Here is a 16088-nt window from a genome sequence, read left to right as displayed (position 1 = left end):
GTAAACCCCAACAAAACACTACTGAAATATTCTAACTTTTAGATTTCAACGAAAAAAAAATCCAAAATTATATTTGAAATATCTTCAGAACGAAACAGTGACAAGGTAATCCACGACAAAACACTACTGAAATATTCCAAATCTTACATTTCAACGAAAAAGAAAATACAAAATGAACATTGAAACATCTTCAAAATGTAACAGTGATAAGGTAAACCACCACGAAACACTACCGAAATATTCCAACTCTTACATTTCAACGAAAAAAAAAATCCAAATTGAACCCTGAAACATCAAGAGAATGTAATAGTGACAAGGTAAACCATGACAAAACACTACTGAAAGAATCCAACTATCATATTTCAATGAAAAAAAAAATCCAAAATGAACTTTGAAACATCAAGAGAGTTTTACAGTGACGAGATAAACCATGACAGAACACTACTGATATATTACAAATTCCACATTTCAACGAAAAAAAAATTCAAAATGAGGTTTGAAACATTTTCAGAATGTAACAGTGACAAGGTAATCCACGACAAAACAATACTGAAATCTTCCAAATCTTACATTTCAACGGAAAAAAATCCAAAAGGAACTTTGAAACATCTTCAGAATGTAAAAGTGATAAGGTAAACAACGACGAAACACTACTGAAATATTCCAACTCTTACATTTCAACAAAAAAAAATCAAAAATGAACTTTGAAACATCTTCAGAATGTAACACACAAACAAACACAAACACAAACACACACACACAAACACACACACACAAAAACACACACACAAACAAAGACACACACAAACACACACACTCACACTCAAACAAACATACTCGCCAGTTACGGTTCATTTTGACGAGCAAGATCTTGATCACCTTCCTCTGTCTTTTTGTTTATCAAAGTCTGTTGTTTGTTCTGGGAGTATGTCTAAGAGTCATGGTGTACGTTCGAAATGGTTTTACAAGCCTGATTGGAATGATGCGAATTTGTCTGTTTATCTTACAACATTGGCTTCACTGCTAAGTACGATTTATGTTCCGTATCAGCTTTTGCAGTATAGTCAGAATTTTATTTATGCTAAATATGAAATAGACCGATATTATTATTCTATCCTCGAGAAAGAAGCTGAAAGAAGCTGAAAAAATTGCTGCCCCAGTAAAGAGAATCCGAAAGAATACTCAAAAGCCTCTTTGGTCACTTGACCCTAACCTGAAGGCATGTAAAAATAAAGCTAAATTTTGGTTATAAGTTTGGACAGATTGTGTTCGGCCTAGGTCTGGTAATGTTTTTCTTATTAAACAAAAAACTAAATTAGAATTTAAGAAGTATCTAAAAAGTGTCCAATACCGAGGGCTTGATTTTCCATCTTCGCTTAATGATTGGAGGAAAGTAATTAATTCAAGTAAAACAGACGATTCTGATGTAAGTAATAATGCTATTCCACCAAGCTCTTAGCATGCATATTATTCGAAGATTTTCTCCGTTTTGAATTATTCTGTTCATAGAAAGTTTGGTGAAGCGTTTGTTAAAATGGTCCCTAGATTTCTAAGTCAGCACTTTGTTCTGCCTTTATCGTGTTGTGAAGTTTTGAATGCTTTGAATCATCTTAAGTCGAAATCTATTGATGCTGATGGTCTTTCTAAAAAGCATCTAACTCCCCAATGTGCTGAACATGTGTCACATTTTGCGCTTTTGTTTCAAATGTGCTTGGCGTCTTCTGTCGTCCCGGAAAGCTTTTTGTGTGGCAGCGTGACTTCAATTTTAAAAAGAAGTAAACCGCCAACAGATTGATCTTCTTACCGTCCAATTTCTGTTTCTTGCGATATCAGCAAGGTCTTCGAGTATATTCTTTTACCTAATCTAACTCAAAATACTTCTTTCTTTGGCGAAGATCAACTTGGTTTCAGACCTGGTGTGGGGTGCCAACATGCTCATCGTGTCCTTTCTTCTATTATACTTTCTAATTCTTCTAAGGGTTAAGGCGTATATATCTGTACACTTGATCTTACAAAGGCTTTGATTCTGTTGTTCATAACCAGCTTTTCTTTTCTTTGGCTTTTTCTGGTGTTAATTTTTCGGTTATTTACATTCTACGGTTTTGGTATTCTAATTCTTACCTCCGCCTGAAATCTTCTCCAGAAACAACTATTAAAGTGTTTCGTGGTGTTAGGCAGGGAGGTGTTTTATCACCAACCCTTTTCAAAATTTGTATTTCTACTGTTCTGGAAAAGATCTCAGGCACTTATTTTTCTGGTTCTATTGATATTTCTTACATTGCATATGCTGATGACGTTCTGTTGATTAGTCGTACTAAATCGGCTCTTTCTGCGATGGTTTCCTTAGTTTCTCAGTCTTTCCTAAATATTGGTCTATCCCGGAATCTTGACAAATGTGAATTCTTAACTTATAATCTGCTTACTCCTCTGGTATGCAATGAATTTTCTGTACTTTCTGTCTCTTCCTTTCAGTGGCTTGGTATTACTGTTTCTAATTCTCTAGCTCTCTTTCGTAATTAGATTGTTGCTGATTTAGTAAGAAAAATTCGGTTAAGTTATTCAAAAATTGTAGCAAACCCTGGAAAACATAACAGAAGAGCTCTTGGGCGCTTATTTTCGACTTTTTCTGATCATTCTGTGCTTTATTTTTCGGGTGTTCATTCTGTTCTTAAGCTAAAGCCCCGTCTTAATTGGTGTAACAAGGGTGTTAAGGATTTTATGGCTTAGGAAGCTTATTCACAGATTATGGAGGGTAGATTTCGCCTTGTCTTAATTACAGTGTAAGACGATTAAGAGTGTAACATCGAGAAATTCAAAAATAAAAAATGTGGGCTAGCAGAAAAGTGTCTTTGACTTATGCAGCTCTTACCTCTGCAGCTGCGTTATTGCTTTTGCAGGAGGAGGAGGGCCAAGTGACGCAAACTGAAGAGCGTCCCCGAACCCGAAAAAGAAAAATTAGTCTTTGGGCACAACCAAAGGTCAAACCATAGCCAGTATTTCAATTGGTTTGCTGAGATTGGTACAGACCATGAACCTTATAATCAGTGGGCCCGAATAAAAAAGGAGAAATTTGAAGAATTGCTGGCCAAAATTGCTGATCATCCCCTCATGAAGAAAAAACATTCAAATTTCAAAAGACCAATTTCTCCTGGGGAAAGGCTGGCATTAGTTTTGAGGTAAATACTTCCAATATTTACTGATTTTCTTCAGTTTGTAAAGCTAAATCCATCCTTATTAAAATATAGACATGTAGCTCTTGTTTAAACTTCTATTACATCACTGGTTTTCGCCTACATGTTATCCCTCAAATATGAAATTCTGACAAAGGTGTCACAGGAAAAATAGCATAACTTTAAACAGGCCAAGCCTTCAGTCCCATAGTTTTTTTTTTATACTCAGCACAAAAAAAAACAATAAGAGGGTTCTTGCCATAGAGTTTGACTCTAGTAGCACTAATGCATAGTTGTTTCCCATTAGAAATAGGCTGCTCTACTTTGATGGCAGAAAATGCCTATAATTTTTTCCTAGTTATAAACAAAATTAGCAATATAAAAAATGTAGATATTTTTCCCTGGGAAAATTTGTCTTTGGGTACAACCAAAGGTCAAACTATAGTCAGTATTTTAACTGGTTTGCTGAGGTTCATGCAGACCATGAACCTTATAATTAGTGAGCTCAAATGTAAAAGGAGAAATTTGAGGAGCTGTTTGCCAAAATTGCTGATCATTCACTTATGAAAAAAAAAGAATAAAATTTAAAAACACCACTTTCTCCTGGGAAAAGGCTGGCATTGGTTTTGATGTAAATTCTTCCAATATTTAGTGATTTTCTTTAGTTTATAAAGCTAAATCCATCCATATTATAATACAGACTTGTAGCTCTTGTATTACCTACTTTTACATCACTGACTCCCTACTTTCAATTGTGATTTAGCCTAAATTTTATCCCTCAAACATGAAATTCTGACAAAGGTGCCACAGGAAAAATAGCATAACCTTAACTAAGGCAAGCCTTCACTCCCATAGATTTTTTTTATGCTCAGTATAAAAGTAAAACAATAACGGAGTTCTAGCCCTAAAGTTTGACTCTAGAAGCACTAATGTACAGTTGTTTTCCATTAGAAATAGGCTGCTGTACTTGGATGGTAGAAAATCCCTATATTATATTCCTACTTATAAAGAAAATCAGCAATATCAAAAATATAGATATTTTTGATCAAACCAAAATTTGAGTAAAAGTCAGAAAATATAAATATTGTCTTTAGTTCACTTTGTTTTGAGGGTTGCTGTACCACCTTACATGAAAATAAGGAAACTTTAGGTTTGCAACTTTCTATGCTTGAATTGTTCTCATCAATTCTGGAACTATATAATCCAAAAAAAAAAGTAATCATTGAGAATCTGTGCATGGACGAATAAATATTGGGTAGAAAATGGATTATAAGTTTTCAATTTAATGTCAGCAGGGGATTTGTGCTGACAATGCATTAAAGGTACAAAGGAATGATCTACTCTTTAGCTTGTGCTTTGGTATATGTGGCAAGTAATTGCTTTATGTAAGTGACATATTTAAAAGACACTGCCTAAATATTTCAGATTTGTTTGTCTTTTCTATTTTGACACATGTTTAACTTTGATTTTAAGGTCTTTAGTCAACATAACAATCTTAGCTGTAATTCTGCTGGGCTTTTCTAAATCTGCAAAGCTAAGACATTTTGAAAACATCTCAGTTAACCATTTACCTGCAAGTCCAGTGGATATTGTTGTTCATGAGTCAACCCATTGTGATTCTAGTCAGCTTTTTTGGTTGGCAAAACCCATATAATGAGAACAATCTCAGTTGTCCATTCAACTACAAGTCTTTTGGACATAGTTTGTTATAGACTTTTGAAATCATTTTTGGTCTCCAATTGCCTTAAAATGGCTCATAGACCTGAAAGACTGTCTCAATGAGATAGACTATAATAATTTTTATTCATCTCTGGAAAAGTTGGCCCCAGCGGTTCATCTCATTGAGACTTTATGTCTTAGTTTTACTCTAATTAGGCTAATTAGGCCTTTCATCACTTCCACAGTGTCAATAAAATTTGAAAACCAATAGCTATTGGGAAAACTCATGTTTATTGATCCAGAAATATCAGCTATCTCAATTAGAATCTTCACTTTCAGTGAAACATGGTGTTTTATGGAGTAAGGACAAATTGTGTTATTTAAGTCTCTAATGAGCTTGCCTTGGAAACCAAAAAATGTACTAGACATGCCCGTCGTGTTCGCGCGCGCGTGTTAGTTTGGAGCCAATGTGAGACTCTTTCAAGGCCATCCTTAAATCTGTTGAATAGCAAACTATGTTGCCCCGGCGAAGAGTTCTTAGGCAACGCAATACGATCAAAGTTATGCAACTCACGTTTTCAGGAGGTATGTGACTCTCACCCTAGAGGGCACCTGTGCTCCAATTGTCACTATGATAAATGTGATCAGTGGGAGAATACTTACCCCGCTATGATTGGAAAGAATCCTAAACGTGATTTTAGTTTATTTCTACGAGATTGGTATCGTCGTGGATTTAAATTATTCTGGGAAGAGGAATCTGGTCAACGATTCAACTGTTGGGGTAACAAGACAATTTGGTTTCTACGTCATCGCTGTGACGAGACTGCCTACTATGACTATAAACCTAGTGATTTTTATTTGGTAGTTACCGAATGTGATTCACCATTTGAAAACACTGTATGTGATATTGCTTCAAATAGACAGATTGAAACTCGTGAATTTCATAACATGAATGCAAATAGTATCATTGACTATACAAAGAGATATGACAAGAGTGAAGTTACATTGTACTGCAGAAAATGTGACCCTGACTTTGCAGTCAATCAAGATCAATATACAGTGAATCCAAATGATTTACCAGAATTAGTGGTTCACGACAGTTGCCTATACACCGATGAAGAAATCTAAAAGTGAAGATTTAAAGACATTGTTGTATATACATTTTATTAATAAACAAATTCACAAACATTTTTAAAGCACTTTACTCTTAGGGCACTGAAATCAATACTGTATAGGTCCGAGAGGATATTTTCCACTAGAAAGTCGTTCAGACGTGGATTGTCACCATAAATGTGGAGAAACTGCTTGTGAGTATAGCCACGACATCGGAACACAAAATATTGTAGTGCATGGAAGCCACAGCTTTTAGTCGTTAGATCCTGCACCCTCTTTCGATTTTGAATAATAGTTTTCCCACTGCTCTAAATATATCTGCTGATGTTGGGTGTGTAAAATGTACAGGGTAGCTCAAGAGGATCCAAAAATGCAATCGTTTTCATTGTTTGAGATATGCTCGGCCAATGACCCGTAAGCACAGTCGATGGACTGCTATTAACAATATTTAAGATACTGTTCGCACTTTGAATTTTTCCAAGATAGTCTGAGGGCAGACAATAAGATTTGTACTGGGACATGTAGGGGTCCATCTTAAATATACTGATTATTTGACCGGTGTTCATGGCGCCAAGTCTAGTAGAACACTGCCTTCGGGAGTGATTTCCCAATAGGTTTCATATTGATTTAGTGAGATTAGTGCAATACTCTCAGCCAATGGGTCGGCAAATGTACACTCTAAACGCACAGTCCCCGTACTAGAAAAACTCAAATCTCACTGAAAGTATTTCATAAGAAATGTGATGTTTTCTATTACTGAATTCCATGAAAATATAAGAAAAACAGAAGTTTGAAATGAATTATAAGGAGAGATATAACACTAACTTTTTTCGTGCTTCTCATCTTCAGCTGCATTCTTATTTCCTGTCAGGTGGTTGAAATAACCTGACCTGCTTAGTTTTGTTACATTGTGAATAGAAAAGCTAATTATTTACATTTATTTTCAGATACTTAGCAGAGGGTTGCAGTTTTGGGACACTTAGTGCTGCCTTCAGAGTTGGAAAATCAACCTGCAGCACCATCATAAGAGATACTTGCCAGGCTCTAGTAGAAATATTGGAACCAGAGTATCTGAAGTTTCCAACTAAGGATGAATTCAGGACAATAAGCAATGAATTTTACCAGAAATGGAACTTTCCTAATTGTGTTGGAGCTATGGATGGGAAGCATGTCAGGATACAGGCACTTAAAAACAGTGGGTCTGAATACTACAATTATAAAAATTATTTCTCTGTTGTACTATTTGCCATATGTGATGCCAATTATAAATTTACTTATGTTGACATTGGAGGTTAAGGCAGTGATAGTGACTCTGGAATGTATTCATCTTCTCATATAGCAGCTGCCCTAAATGAAGGTATGATTGATTTGCCTCAGCCCGAGCCATTACCAAATCTAAGAGAAAGTGCTTTCAAATACCCTTTTCAATTTGTTGGAGATGAAGCCTTTCCCCTTAAGCCATATTTGGCCAGGCCTTATGGTGGAAGAACCCTCAATGTAGAGCGACGCATTTTCAATTATAGATTATCTCGGGCTCGAAGGGTTATTGAAAACACCTTTGGAATTTTTGTTTCAAAGTGGAGGGTATTTCGCCAGCCCATAAACCTTAAACCCTCAACAGTAACCACAGTAATTAAAGCAGCATGCTGTCTCCACAACTATCTAAGGCAGTGTGATAGTACCACAGGAATGCTTCATTATGTAACTTCAGACTCAATTGATTCTGGAGATGTGTCTAATGGGAGCTGGAGGAGTGATACATATGACTTATGAAATTTTACAAATATAAACAGCGGATTGGCTTCGAATCACCCAAGTGAAAATGCAATAAGGATTCGCGACTATTTGTGTAAATACTTTAGCTCATCTGCAGGAAGTGTTTCCTGGCAACACGAACACATTCAACAAGGTTCATTTTAAAAATAAATACAGATTATTATAACATTTAAAAATTGACATTAGTTTAGCCGTGTTTGTTTTATTATTTATGAGTTCATAGATTATGACTGTATGAAAATAAAAATAAGTTCTGTTAATCAAATTCTCCTGTGTAGGGTATGTAAAGTCTACAACAGGGCAAAATGATCAAAGAAAAAAATTTACTATATTATTTTCATGATCCTAGTTAAAACATAAAATACAAAGTATTTGAACTGTAACTACTTCAGATTTGCTTTCTATGTTTGTCAGAAGTAGGGAAAAGAAATTGTAATACTATATAGAAAAATATGATATCAAATTTAATACATGAAGCAGTTAAAATCGTCAAATAGAATCACATTTTGCAAATAATGTTGCAATAGTTTCATTCTTGCTCTAAAGCTTTCATTTCTTCTTCAAAAATAAGGTCATTTATATTTTTTTCAATTAAGATCTGAGACTTTTCATTGAACTGTCTCAATTTTGCTGTAACCAATTGGCCCAAGGAAAATGCCCTGTCTCTCTTCTCCTCACTTCCCTTTAAGAGACTCTCTGCCCTTTCCATGATCTGCATAGCAGCTGAAGCAGCACCAATATGAGGCATTGCTTTAAAAGTTATCTCGGGTCTTTGCTCATCAATAACTGAAGTCTCCCCACTGATCTTTCTTTTTTGCTCTTGATTTCTGTTCAAATTTGTTATTGGAGTTTTATGGTTAGCATCAATTGGCCTTTTTCTCTTTTCAACTCTTGTTGATGTTTTTTATTGGGTATGTATTTTCTCTTTTGATTATTTTCTTCATTTTGCTTCTTTGTTCTACCTGACAAAATTGACTCTAAAGTTTTAAGAAGAAGAACTGTTTATTTGATTAAATCAACATAACAAAAAACATATACCCCCAACAGAGAGCAAAGCTCGTAAAATTGGGTATTAATAAAAAAAAAAAAAAAAAAAAAAAAAAAAAAAAAAAAAAACATTTCCTCATCATAACAAAAGATAGAAAGAGAAAAAAAACCTGGTTAAAGAAAAAAAAAACATAACAAACATAAAGAAAACAAGCGCTGGACAAGTGGGGCATGGAAGGCTATCCCAACATGGGTAACAAATATAAAAAAATAAATAATAATAATAATAATAAAAAATTCTATTCCACCATCACAGGTCAATACATAATTTTAATATTTTCTTCCTTAGAACTGATATTTGCCGAAATGACTCAATTTGAATTCTATCTTTCAGCCTATATTTATTTGAAATAAATTGTTTTTGGTATCTAATTGAAAATCTAGATCTTTCACAATTAACAAAGGGAATTCGATATGTTCCAGAAAACCTAAGAGCCGAAGGAGGGGGCAGAATCAACAGAGATTTTTAATAAAAATAACTACTAGGATCTTGTATTTTAAAATGCCATATTGATATATTAAGTTCTCTTATATGTTTCAGATGTAATAAATTCAAGAAAAGAAATAATGTTTCAGTTTCCGATGCATCTCTAAGTTTTGATGGACAGTGTAAAAAATTTCCAAGTATTCTCACTGCTTTATTTTGAAGGATCTGTCGGGGTTTTATATGCGTCCAAAAAGTATTTAAATAAATAATTGTGCAATAATTTAAATAAGGAACAATCAAAGAATGATAAATTATTTTTAAAATTGAAAATGGAAAAACATGTTGCAAACGATACATAGACCCAATATTTTGTCAAAGTTTCACCCTTAAATGATCAATATGAGTTTGAAATGACAAAAGGGGATCAATAAAAACTCCTAAATAACGATATGATTGAACTCTACATATTTTATGCTCACCAACTTGAAGCTCCTGACATGACATTTTTTTAGTAGTACGTTTTGAATGACCAAAAACCATAAATTCAGTCTTCTTAAAATTCGGTACTAAATAATTAGAAACAAACCATCGATTAACTGAACTAACAGTGTTAAACAAATTTTGAATCAATGTAGATGAATCCTTCGCTTTAACAGAAACAGCTGTGTCATCTCCAAATAAAATTGCAAGACCATTATTTCCCTGCAAACATCGTGGAAGATCATTAATATACATCAAAAATAAAAGCGGACCTAATACCGATCCTTGTGGGACACCAATATCTTCAAGATCATTTAAACTAGATAAATGACCATCAACATCTACCACGATTTTACGTCCATAAAGGTATGATCTTATTATTTCTAGTCCTTTCCCTCTTATACCGGAATTTTCCATTTTATCAGAACGAATTTCATGGTTTAAAGTGTCAAATGCTTTTTTAACATCATAAAAAACAGTAGATACATGATAATTACTATCTAAGCAGTCATTTATTTCTAATACAAGAGCTGCAACTGCTTGTTCCGTCGAATGGACTGCCCTAAATCCAAACTGATATTTGATAAAAAAATTTATTTTATCTAGATAATTAGTAATCCTTCCTTTTAAAATTTTTTCCAATACTTTAGACAATGGTGATAAAATTGCAATAGGACGATAATTATTTGTATCAGATTTATCTCCTTTTTTATGCAATGGTATTACACGTGCAATTTTTCATCTTTTAGGAAATGTACCTGAGAAAATACATAAATTTAAAATATGAAGCAATGGTTCAAAAATTACACCTGCAATATTTTTTAGCAAATTAGTTGAAAGTTCATCATATCCCAATGAATTACCATTTTTTAAATTCTTACTGACCTTTTGAAATTCTGCAAACGTAACCAGGGTCATAAATATGCTCGTATCTTCAGTGGGCGGTATATATTTTTTATGCGACCTTCGGGAAGAAAGGTCAACTTCTCCTGAAGCAACAGATGATCCAATACTAGCAAAATATTCACTAAACTTCTTAGCAACAGCTTGTGGTCCTCTAAATTCTTTACCATTAATATCAAATAACACTTCAGGGTGTAACAACTTTTTATTTCTTCCAATTTTATCTTTAATCAAACTCCAAGCTTTTCTAGGGGAATCTGAATTTTGAAAATATTTTTCATAATACAGTCTTTTACTTACTCTAAGGATCCTGACCAGCATATTCTTATAATTTTTAAAACGCGGGATATTTATTTCCGTGGGATATTTTATTCTAGTTTTATATAAACGATTTTTCTCATTAATAGATCTCAAAAGTGATTCATTTATCCGAGGTTTTTTTGGGGTAAGTTTCTTTCCTCTCGGGCTCTTATATGGGCAACAAAGATCAAGCTTTTCATTCATAATATAATAAAATTTATCTAATGATTGGTTCGGATCCTTCTCATCAATTACAGGACTCCAATCAGCATCACCAAGCCCTTCTTTTAACCTTAACACATTTTTATGTGAAAAATCTCTACGCTTGGTTTGATTTTTTTTATTACGCGGAAAATTTATAAGAAAATCAGACATAATTATACAGTGGTGAGATGAATCATCGGGAATAACAAATGTATTAACAGCACTATAAGGTGAAAAAATATTATCAATAAGTGAAAATGATGTATCATCTATTCTAGAGGGCACAAAACATACGTTGTTTAGTCCATAAGATAGTGGGCCCTCCAAAAACTGCAAAATATTTCTATCTATTCTATTCTGATCTGCAGATAGGAGTTTCATTAAATCAATATTAAAATCACCCATAACTAAATAAGGAGTATTAAGACTAGCTAATTTATCCAACATACTTTCAAAATGATTTTTAAATTCCATCTGGCTGGATGACGGAGTACGGTAAATAACTGCAATTAAAAACTTCCGATTATTTGGAAAAGAGCATTCAACTACACAAGATTCAAAAATCATTTCAATATTCATTGGCAAAAAATCAATCCTTATACGTGCTGGTATGCAATTTTTAATCAAAACACCTAGACCCCCTTGTTTTTGTCTTTTCCGATCGATGTGAAAAAATTGGTAATCTTTTACATGTATATTTTCAATTGAAAAATCATCTAAAAAAGTTTCACATAAGCCTAATATATCTGTATCTGATTCCGACAAAAACGTTTCAATCACATCCTGCGCAGTCCTCCAACCCCAGCAATTCCAAAACGACATCCTACTTGTATTTACATTTTTTTCTTACCAGCTCATTCATAAATATATATTGATTTTTTGGGATATCAAAATTACTAGAAGTATCATCATCATCACCAGCCACAATAATTTGAAAAATTGACTGAAATGAAAGAGAATTCCGCTCAAATTCTTTTAACCTTGATGATGGAATTTCACGATTATCTCTATCCATTATCAAATATTAATCCCACGTTAAGAGAAACCACACCATGGTTTCTAAAAGACATAAAGTTATTATGTCATAAAAGACATAATAACTATGTCTTTTAGGATAACTGAATCACCCAAAGTCCCCGGGGGGAGGGCTGGTAAATATGAACTTTACCCAATGTTTACATATAGTATTGGTTATTGGGAAGCATACAGACGTTTTCAGGGGGAATTTTTCTGGTGGTGGGCGGGGATCGGGGGTTACATGGGAGGATATTTTCATGAAGGAAGTTTTCACGGGGGAAGGGACACTGCTATGAAGCGGGCGCCGGATTTCCCAGCATTATTTAAAAAACGATCAGAAATTAAATAAAAAAAAGTTTTTCAACTGAAAGTGAGGAGCAACATCAAAACTTAAAACGAACAGAAATTATTACGTATATGATTGGACTCGCCCCTAGTCGCTACCTCACTCTTTAAGCGAAAGATGTTTTAGTACTTTCATAAGAGCTATTTATTCTAATTGACGGCCTTTGTGATTAAGGGGTCATTTTTAAAGAACTGGAACAAAATTCGAACTGTAACGTAAAGAGCGAGGTATCAACTAGGGGGCGAAAATCCTAATATACGTATTAAAAATATATGAAAATAAAAGTTCGTTACGTATGTTGATTCGTATGTTACGTATATTTATTACTAATAAAAACGTTCGGAAATAAAATTAAACAACTTTCGAGAAAGCCATTTAACCAAATAAAAGTAAAATTAATATACAAATTTTATTTTAATTATTCATGTACGGAGAGACAAAATCAAAACCTGTATTAATTCAGAAACATTCAAAAATTAAATTAAAAAAAAAACAAGTTTTTTAACTGAAAGTAAGGAGCGACATTAAAACTTAAAACGAACAGAAATTATTCCGTATATGAAAGGGGCTGCCCCCTCCTCAAAGTCTCGCTCTTTACGCAAAAGTTTGACTCTTTCTCACAACTCTGTATTTTTAAACAATAAAAGACTTTAGCGTAAACAGCGAGACGTTGAGGAGGGGACATCCCCTTTCATACATGGAATAATTTCTGTTCGTTTTCAGTTTTAATGTTGCTCCTTACTTTCAGTTAAAAAAACTTGTTTTTTTTATTTAATTATCCATCAACATCCAAATAGAGATCATTGAAATATTGGTAGATTTTCCTATGCTACCAAAAGTATTGCATTCATAAAACCTAACAGTTTCATGAATTATAATTAAACAAATAGAAAAGGGTTTTCAATTAAAGCAAGGAGCAAGTTTAAAACTTAAAATAAATATAAATTAATCTGTATATAAGGGGGACTGCCCACTTCTCAACACTTTGTTCATTAAACAAAAGTTTTTTAGTGCTTTGAAAAATCTTTTTTTTTTTCCAGTAGAATAGAGTAGAGTAGAATATTTTTATTTATAACACATACATAAATAAATGTCACAAAACAGTGCGAATGCCTGGTGGCATACTTTAGCGCTGAAAATATTTCCAACGAAAATACACAGCCACTTTTTAACTAAATTTTACAACAACGAAAAAGAAAACCCTAATGAACAAAATGCTTAGCTTGTCATAAGATATTTCTTCACCAGTCTTAGAAAATGTCGCTTGTTGCTGCATTCTCGAAACTGATGCTGGAATTGAGTTCCAGATTTTTGACCCAGTTTGACGGATGCTGAATCCCGCTCTCGATGTCGGGCGAATTTCGCACGAAAAGTCTCAACGATGCGTAGTAGGATAATTATGAAATTGAGAATTAGTTGGAAAATGCCGGAGAAATTTACAGGTACATTACTATATTGATAATTGTGACAAATACTAGAGATAGAAACTAAATTAAGTTGGTCAAAAGAATAAATTGCTGGAGTCCCATATAGGTGTCTAACTAAAGATCTGCAATCAACATTAAATAGAATTCTCATTGCTTTATTCTGAAGTATTTGGAGAGATTTGAAAACAGACGAAAAGGTAGATGCCCAAACCGAAATGCAATAGAGAATATATGGGTGGACGAAAGAATAATAAATAGATTTTAAAATAACTTTAGGAAAGAAATGACAAAAACGAGTTAGCATGCCGATATTTCGTGAAGTTTTTAACGACATTGTTTTTACATATTTATGAAACGACAAATTTTCATCTTAAATAATCCCAAGATATTTGAACTGATCTACCCGTTTTAATTCAAGACCATTCAAGAAAAGAGAGAAGCTATCTGGAACTACTGATCCAGTTCGCAAAAATAACATATATTGGCTTTTTTTTTCATTAAGAGCTAGTAAATTCCTTGAATACCAATCAGATACAGTTGGTAACGTACTTTCGAGGTTCTGGAAAAGAACTGATAGGTCCCAGTGAGATGAAAAAATTACTACGTCATCAGCAAACATTATAATTTTGCAAAGAGACAACACTTCTGGTAAATAAGTTGTAAAAAGAAGAAATAGAATAGGCCCAAGGATAGAGCCCTGAGGAATTCCGTAGTTAATTGGAAAAGTTTTAGAACAGAGATCACAAGATTTATCAACACAATCTAGTCGTCTCCCAGAAAGGTAAGATGCAAAAAATTTAACAGCTTGTGTTGAAAACCTATAAGACTTGAGTTTAAAAAGAAGCAACGAATGGTTTACGGTGTCAAACGCGGATTTTGAAAATCTGCCCTAAGTTAACGTCTTTCCAACCAGGAAGCAAACAATTTTGAATAAGTGAGGACCTAGAAGAAATTCAAAAATGAGAAAAAAGGAGGAAGAAAAGATTAACTGTAGGATATAAAATCTTTTGCTTCAAGTTTTCAATGTTTCTGTGAGGCAGGTGACTAAAATGACATTTCATAAGTTTTGAAGGATAAATTTTGAAAATCGATTTTATGCTCTAGAAGAAATGAACATTCAACCTGGCCCCCAAGGGGGTCATGGTGCAGGTGGAAGTGGTACAGGTCAAGGACAATCATTTTTGCAAATGACCCCACAGTTTTATGGAGCTAATAATAATGCAAGTCAGAACCAAATGATAGTTCCATGGTCCCATGATGTGCCAGTAAGCTGGCAACCAGGTTCATATAACCCAAATGCATTTTATGGTCAACAACAAATTGTCCAGCAGGTACAAAGAGCGCCAGTTCAGTTAGTGGGAAGTGGTTTTTATCCACCAAATTATAATGTGCCAGGGATACAGCCCATTCCTTTAGCTAATAGGTACTCTGTGTTAAGTGAGGAAGGAAGTTACCCACCATTACCATCTGAGAGTGATGAAGATATGAGACCTGTCAACCCTTGTGTAGTAGAAGGGTTGATTCAAGAAGACCTGCAAATGCCAAAACTGGGACTGAACCCCAGCCTAGGACTTAAAAGGAGAGACATTTCTCCAAATAGTGAAATTGCCCCACAACAAGCTAAGAGGCAAAATGCACACCAAAACCAATCAATACCATCTCAGAAAGTGTCCTTTAAAAATCAAACCATTGATATACCACAGACCGAATTATTATCTTCAATGAATGATGTTACAGTAAGTGATGAAAATAAACAACTGCCTGATGACTACCAAATAGTGAAATCTCTGAAAGAAGTACTGAAATCTAGAAAATTTGAATTTGAAGTAAACAGAGTAAGAGACAAAATGACAGTATACCTCATGGATGAAGAATCATCAAAAATTGTCCAACAAATAAACATTGTTGCTGGAGTGAATGTTATTGGAAGTGTTACGCAGAGATTAAGCTGAGGAATCATAAAAGGAGTCCAACTAAGCATGACAGATGAAGAGATTTTAGAGTGTATGGAGTCACCAATTAAAGTAAAAGAAATTCACCGGCAAAAATGGTACAACAAAGAAACAAAAAAGCTATCTGACAGTTACGCAATAATGGTGGTTTTTGAAGGTAATTGTCTTCCCCCAAGTGTGTGGTTTTGTGGAAGAAAAAGAGAAGTCCAGGTGTATAACAGGAGATTATTGCAGTGCCATAAGTGTCAAAAATATCGCCATAAACAG

The 16088-nt window shown here is 33.9% G+C and overlaps 1 protein-coding gene across 1 annotated transcript; it reads left to right on the top strand.

The window, feature by feature from the left end:
- The first annotated feature begins 927 nt into the window (after positions 1–927).
- On the top strand, positions 928–7325 carry LOC148945186 (uncharacterized). The gene is made up of 3 exons (XM_089098968.1): positions 928–1027; positions 3026–3176; positions 6890–7325. Exons 1-3 carry the CDS (start codon positions 928–930, stop codon positions 7236–7238), a joined length of 600 nt encoding a protein of 199 aa, XP_088955094.1. The 3' UTR covers positions 7239–7325.
- The last annotated feature ends 8763 nt before the right edge of the window (positions 7326–16088 follow it).

This window comes from Artemia sp. Qi Xiang Cuo, chromosome 13 (assembly GCF_049724085.1).
Source record: "Artemia sp. Qi Xiang Cuo chromosome 13, ASM4972408v1, whole genome shotgun sequence".
In the NCBI taxonomy this organism is placed as follows: Eukaryota; Metazoa; Arthropoda; class Branchiopoda; order Anostraca; family Artemiidae; genus Artemia; species Artemia sp. Qi Xiang Cuo.
This window is presented reverse-complemented; position numbering and strand designations above follow the sequence as displayed.